General features: G+C 25.8%; 2 protein-coding genes across 2 annotated transcripts; one reads left to right on the top strand and one right to left on the bottom strand.

The window, feature by feature from the left end:
* Window positions 1-1,231: 1,231 nt before the first annotated feature.
* LOC112595850 lies at window positions 1,232-3,103 on the bottom strand. Its single transcript, XM_025341232.1, has 4 exons — window positions 2,989-3,103; window positions 2,643-2,900; window positions 1,513-1,705; window positions 1,232-1,425 (listed from the first exon to the last, which is right to left on the bottom strand). The coding sequence occupies exons 2-4, from the start codon at window positions 2,898-2,900 to the stop codon at window positions 1,286-1,288; spliced, it is 591 nt and encodes a 196-aa protein (XP_025197017.1). The 5' UTR covers window positions 2,989-3,103; the 3' UTR covers window positions 1,232-1,285.
* Window positions 3,104-4,210: 1,107 nt separating this feature from the next.
* LOC112595873 (c-Myc-binding protein homolog) lies at window positions 4,211-6,774 on the top strand. The gene is made up of 3 exons (XM_025341261.1): window positions 4,211-4,225; window positions 4,317-4,438; window positions 6,552-6,774. The coding sequence occupies exons 1-3, from the start codon at window positions 4,211-4,213 to the stop codon at window positions 6,772-6,774; spliced, it is 360 nt and encodes a 119-aa protein (XP_025197046.1).
* Window positions 6,775-7,217: the final 443 nt, after the last annotated feature.

Raw genomic sequence — 7,217 nt, 5'->3', positions numbered from 1 at the left:
TTTTACTACAAGTTCTTCTAGAAACTCCTCAGCACTATTTTTTCTCTTATTTTTCCCCGATTCTCACATTACACCAGTCATTGCTATTTTCATCTCCTATCAATATTTAACATATCCTCTATTATAAATCCCATATAATTGGGTCAATAGAATGGGTGTTGGTTTTGATTTTCCATTTTGGAATTTTTATTTGATACTATTCTGTTATATTTTTATTGCTAATGGATTTTCTACATTCTCGTTATTGTTCATGTGGCAAATGTGTAAGTTAATTAAGTCTTGTACTTTTAATTTAATATTTGTTCTTTTGTTTTTCTTAACAAGTTTGATTTAAATGGGTTTAATAGACAAGTTTATTGATCATTTTAATACATAATGACATTTTATCTTCTTTTTGTTTTTTATTACCAGATGACAATAATTTATATAGGCTAGTAAAATGTCTTTTTTGATGTGACAATAATTCATTTCTGATTAAATTTTTTTCAATAGAAAAATAATTTAATATTTTTACGATTAATTATATTTAATGAAATTATTGCATTATTTAGTTAGAATTAAAATACATTAATGCTCTACAAAGTGCAAAGTCGTTTTTAATTATTTAATTTTGTTCATATGTAAAAAAGAAAACTGATACATGATTTACTTTGTGAAATTGAGTTTTATTGTTGATATTTATACTCAAATCCATGAGAAAATAATACTATTTTGCACATATAGACTAACGGCAATGACCGCTATAACCAATGTCAACGTTATAGACATGTGAAAATGGTGAAGTAATGCTAATTTGGAAGCGTTTGGTTACCCAGGTATGTTCTTTTAAGGGCCAAAATATATTTGACTTTCTTAATCGAGCTGAACTTCAACTCTACTGATCAGAAAAAACCAACAGATTTAGGTTTTTGAGTCATAATTAATTATTAATAGAAATTATATTTTTAAACTTTTAAAGACTGAATTTAAATTTTTTTATTTTTATATCATACTTGATTTCATATAATTTTAGGTTAAACCTATAAAACATAATATTTAGATAATTGAGAAATATATAACTTAGAATCAAATATTTATGCTCCAAATTACTTTGTCGTTGAAATAATAACAATGTAACAATACCACAGATATTATTTATTTGTGATTTAATAAATAAACTACACAAATTGTTTTACATTTACATAGTCTGTTTATTTTAATCATTACAGCTGACTATTTTGAATTTATATTACCTATATATTAAAAAAAAAAAAAAAAACATATATAATACAAAAAGTTTGAAGAATTAACTTTTCCATGTGTTCTTTTCGTAATCCCAATTTGAGGACAAACCATCAACTGGGTCAACTCGTAAATCAATCATACGTTTCAATTGGGCTTGACGGTGCTCAAGAGACAATGATGGATCATCAGCAGTGTTAGTCACTAGAAATAATTATCAATATAAATGTTATAATAATATTAAACATCAGTGATTTTAATTATAAAAATAATAAGAATGAAAATACTTACAGTATTTACGGACACCGACAAAAGAAAAAACGGCAATAGCTACCCACACCATGACCCATCCAAATATAGCTTTCCATTCACCAGTTGGTGCATCTACCTCAACTAATGTCTGGCAAAAACTTGCTCTATACAATTTTTTCTTTTCTTCTAGAGTTAATTTTTTCCAGTCTCCCTTTTCTTTTTCCCGCAGAGCCTAGTAATAAAAAGAAAAAAAATACATATACCCATTGTTTACTCATTGTTTGATAATCATTTCTATCAGATATTATTAGGCATTGGTAAAATATATGACCTACTGATGCCCTTAATATATTATATTATCAGTAATTTACAGACACAAAAATTTAATAAATTTAATTATGTTTTGTCATTCTTAACATTTTATTCATTATAGATAATTAATATTGGTAACAAGCAAATATTATGAATAATGCTATTAAAATCGATAAAAATTATTATTGTGCAAAAATAACGAACACAGCACATTGGCCAATCTGTTTGGATGACAACATTTTCCTTCTATTCGAATAGATCTAAGATTATTAAAATTAAAATACCTACTTTAAAAAAAGTTTATTTGATTTTCTATACTTAAGGTTGTTGACAAAATACTTTCCAATATTATACATTTTAAACATGTTATTAAATGAAATTAAAATAACTAAAATTATCTAAGAAAAACATAGTATCTTTAGCTAATATGACAACCACAATTAAATATTATTGTACAGCAGATGTAGCTGAGTTAACTTATTAACTATATGAAAACACAAAACAATAATCTTTATTTGATTGTTAGCATAATTTTAACATACTCTCCCAAACAGTCAATTGTATTCGCTCAAATGGTACCTATATAATGAAACTCGGTTGAACGGTTTAACTATTAAAAATTTAAAAAAAAAAATTTGAAGCAACCAATGCTCAACATAGAGCACTAGGATAATAGTAAGTAAAATTCAGCAGAAATGAACACAATTTTATTAAATGTTCAATATTTGTGGAATACACAAATGTTATAACCTAAGAATATGTGATGTAATAGTAAATCAAATGTAAGTGAACCTCATTAATATTGCACAACGGAGGAAACCTATAATAAGAACAAATTATGTACATGGATATCATACCAATATTTCGGGTGTGTTCTTCATAAATCTAACACTGGGGAAAGGGAAGGTGATGGTGTCGAAGTATTGTGGTTCGCCATTCAGACCATAACCGACAATGTCGCGACCGACGGTCTTGTCTTCGCGCACTTGCATCACACCCTGTACAGGGGGCTTCGGCTCGGCTTGGAATACGGCCGCCGTCGAGCTGTTGGCCGCCAGTTTGTTGTACGCGGGCGAGCGCGCTAAGAACGAACGGACTATCGCACGAGAATACATCTGAAACAACAACATGACATACAATATTAATGTAGGACAATTTATGTAGCATTTCGAATCTGTTTCAGGAATCATTAGTTCTACTCACTTTTGTTGTTTGTAGTTACGATCGATCAACTAACAGCTAAGGCACTGTATTGGCGAAATTGTCCAAGAGGTTAAAAGGTAAAAAAACGAACTCGGAAAATTATTACTGCGATATTATAATCGTCAAGGTCTTGAAAATCAAATATCACATGTTAATTGTTATGATAACTCACGCAGTGTTGTAAGCGCTATAAGAAAATCAATAACTCCATTGGCCATACTGTATCCGTCGTTTCCCGGGTCATTCCGTTTTTAAAACTATAGGCGAGTGGATGCCGCTCTCTATGTCAAACGGGTCACTGTAATGGATATTGTTAAATTTGAATTCAATGATATATCATTGTTCACAAAAAATGATTTGAAGTAGACTGTCAGTCAGCCTACAACAGTTTAAAGTAAAAGTACATATTATATTTCATGTTAAAAGATTATTGATATCACTATTAAAATAATTTATTATACTATTGGTATTACAGTAAGTTGATTTGTTTTTTTTTTTTTTTTGAAAACATTGCATTTATTATATTATTTGTATTTAATTATTAAAATAACGTATTATGTTTATAGTGTTTAAATCATATTATATTATTGTCGTTAACTTTTGAAATAATACTTTCTTATCATAAAACAGTGTGAATACGTTTATATGATATAATGGTATGTATAATATATTTAAATGAGTCTACATATTTTGAAAATGTCATTGCACATAATGAAATTCATAATAATGTATGTAGAAGTTTTGAGCTTCAACGTATAATGTTTTTGATTTAAAAAAAAATAATTAATATCGCAATATTCATAGTTTAAATACCTATATAGGTATGCGATTCCGTCCAAATTTAAACTTAAAATGTTTATAAAAAAAAAAATGTGCTTATATGTATATATATATTTTTTTAATTTTTGATTTCTGTATTAATTGTTTAGTAAGAAACTTTATACTAAATTTTCAAGTTTAAGCTATAAAAATTGCACATTTTATATGTTTTAACTGTATGTATCTAGTAGATTATAATTATAAATTATAGGTACTGGCTGCTATAGATTATATATTTTTTTTAAATTATTATTATTATAGTATTTACTATTTTATTTACATATCTACCTGTCACTTTAGAAATATTCAGATATTTCATCAGACTTGTAGTGAAGTACCTTTGTTTGATTGTTTGATAGTAATAATTTTAATAGATTCTTGTAAACAGTATTTTTGTCAAATAATGAATTCATTAGCGGTGAGTGTGCACGCAACGAGTTACATTTTGATTTTCCTGATATTTGTATACTTTGTGTTATAAACTTATACATAAATGTTTATAATTTTAGATAAGCGAACAAGATAAAGAAGAATTTGAGACTTATTTGGACCAAAATGGTATTTTGGATAAACTAACCGATATACTAATCATGTTGCATAGCGAACAAGAAGTACCTTTAGATCCCATCGAGTAAGAATAAAATTTACTTTTTTATTAGAAAGAAATTAAAATGGCTATAAAAGAAAAAATAAATTTCTCTAAAAGCTAAGTTTTTGTTGAACGGATTATATTAAATGCGTTATTCATATGTGATATAATGAGACTTTTTATAGTAATTTTAGTAGGTACGTGTTTTCAAGTACACGTAACTACAGTTTTTGCTCTGTAATTCTGCAAAGTATATAAATTCAAATTATTGTACCCACAATTAATTGTAAGCACCTATTATACAAACTTTCAACTGTAAAAGTGCACTTAAGATTTTTTAATTGGTAAATGTTCTATATATTATATTATATTATTCAATTTTTTATTTCATACTTTCTTTGTTGATTTTATTTTAATGGTTTTCGTTAATATTTCATACTTAAAATTGGAGATTTTAACATTATTTTGTATTTTTACCATTTTACTCGTATATACTGAAATTTAACGCTAATATATATGTAAATATGAAATAATAATAATAATAATATAATATTTTTATTACGTATAATGTACTTATTGTAAATTTATAATGTACTGTATTATAACTAATAAATCTGAATTCTTGGTTAAAACGAGAAAAGATAAAAATGTGTAAACTTTAAAACTGCTTCTAGTATTATAATAATTAATTATCTATTATAATATATATTGTGTACGTACAAGTATTATGCAAGTAAATTTTCGATGCAATATTTGTTTTTGGGTATCAATAATTAATATGAGTCTAAATATTTTTACTTTGTCATTATTGTATATATTTATAAAAATATAAGATAATTATTTAAACAGGTAATCGGATATTTCAAACTTCTTTCTTTTGTCGAAAACTGTAGGTTTTTTTGCGTACAAATGTCATGGTTTTCCTAATTTTTTCTTAATTATTTTGAAAATTACTTACAGTAATGTTCTTACATTTAAAGTTTTAACCAACAAAAATTGAATTCATTAATTGTTACTAGAAAATTGACAAAATTGAAGAATATTTCTTCTACAATAAAAAATATTTTCACAATATTAAACATAACATTGTAAAATCAATATTTATACATTCATCACTTTAATCAGAATCTATAATAGATTAAAAATACATTTAAACAATTTTACGAATTAAGTGTCAAAAATATTTAAGAATCTGAAATCCCTCTGCATAGTAAAAATTTTCTCGCCACCCATATACACAAAAAATTATTATTTACAAAAAGTTTAAATGCCATTATTTAGTATTTAATTTGTACAAATTTGTAATATATAATTATACATTTGTATGTATATATATCATGTATAATATACACATAACACACCTCGATTGTTCGGGTATTTACATATTCAAGATAAATATACACATATAGGTACACATAAAATATGGACCTCGTTTATTGAGTTGAATAAAGCAAATAGAATATTTATTTTATTTTTTCTTTATTTTATATTTGTTAAATTATATCTTTTACATTATGATTTTTACAACCCCTGTAAATAATACGTTTAAATTCTCCAAAGAATATACAACTTCGACCATAAGTTAGACTAACGTTGTAAAAAAGTGTATATTACCTACAATTTTTGTTATAAATGTCAGAGATGTATTTATGATGATCGCTAAGGGGACTACATTTCTCTCCTATAAATGACTGGGAACTTAATATATTTTTTTTATGCATTGGTATTGCAATATTTTCATTTTTACCAAGTATTTAAAATTCGTATTCCTTACTATTTTATTGTTAGAAAAAATGAACCAAAAGTTTTCACCATAAATATTAATAGCCTATAATGTATAATATATACCTAGTATATATTATACCTAATATTCCTACATCTTATTTGGTAACAAACTAATAAAGTAATTAATATCAAATTTTATATCAATGCATACATTGGCTTAATAGACATACCATGATTATATTTTTAACTTATTGGTAACTTGACGTAATAAATAATTTTTAAATTAAAAAATGTGACTACTTGCCTCCTTTCCCGTATTACTGAAATAAAGTTGAATAGTGGATATTCTCCCCTTTTGTATGTAGTGTATAAATGTAAATAAATAATTTTAACCTATGCGTTTTTTTCTATTTTTTGAATGAATTTATAGATACGTGAGGAAGAAAATATATGTAGACAACCCAGACGTTGAGGAAATTAAGGAATTGAAGACCCAGATCCAAAACGCCGCTATTGAATTAGCCGAGCTTCAGAGGACCAGGGATGAACTCAAAATTCGCCTGGAACAATTTCAAAGTGAATCGCAACTGGAGGTCGAGAATTATGAGGATGAAGCGATCAAAGTAGTAGACAACGATGAATATGTTGATTGAAAATTCGAAAATCAGGTCATCAGTTTCCTGTTGAATTTTATTAAATAAATAATAACTAAATAATTAATAATGAATTCATTACAACTGCGAGAAACCTAAAATCGTCTGTTTAATTATCTACATTTATAACAAATTATTCACTATAATATAACTAAAATCCTAATCATTTTTACCGTAATTTATTTTTAGTTTTTCCCGATTACTAAGAAAGTTATGAAAAGTTTTTAATTTATAATATAGTGAAACCCTAATAATATATCTACCATAATAAGTTACATTCACACATCATTGTATAATATCAATATTTTTTTTAGCTCAGTTTATAGTTGTACAGATTAAAATCTAAAATTGTCATGAAAATAAATATTTATGATATATCACACTGCAGAGGTAAATTCAAATTGAGCTCGTACATATTATATTAAGCTTTCAGTTCACAATGG

The sequence above is a fragment of the Melanaphis sacchari genome, unplaced genomic scaffold, assembly GCF_002803265.2.
Source record: "Melanaphis sacchari strain LSU unplaced genomic scaffold, SCAv2.0 Contig2_pilon_pilon, whole genome shotgun sequence".
NCBI lineage: Eukaryota > Metazoa > Arthropoda > Insecta > Hemiptera > Aphididae > Melanaphis > Melanaphis sacchari.
Note: the sequence above shows the minus strand (reverse complement) of the source record. Positions and strands in the feature narration are given on the sequence as shown.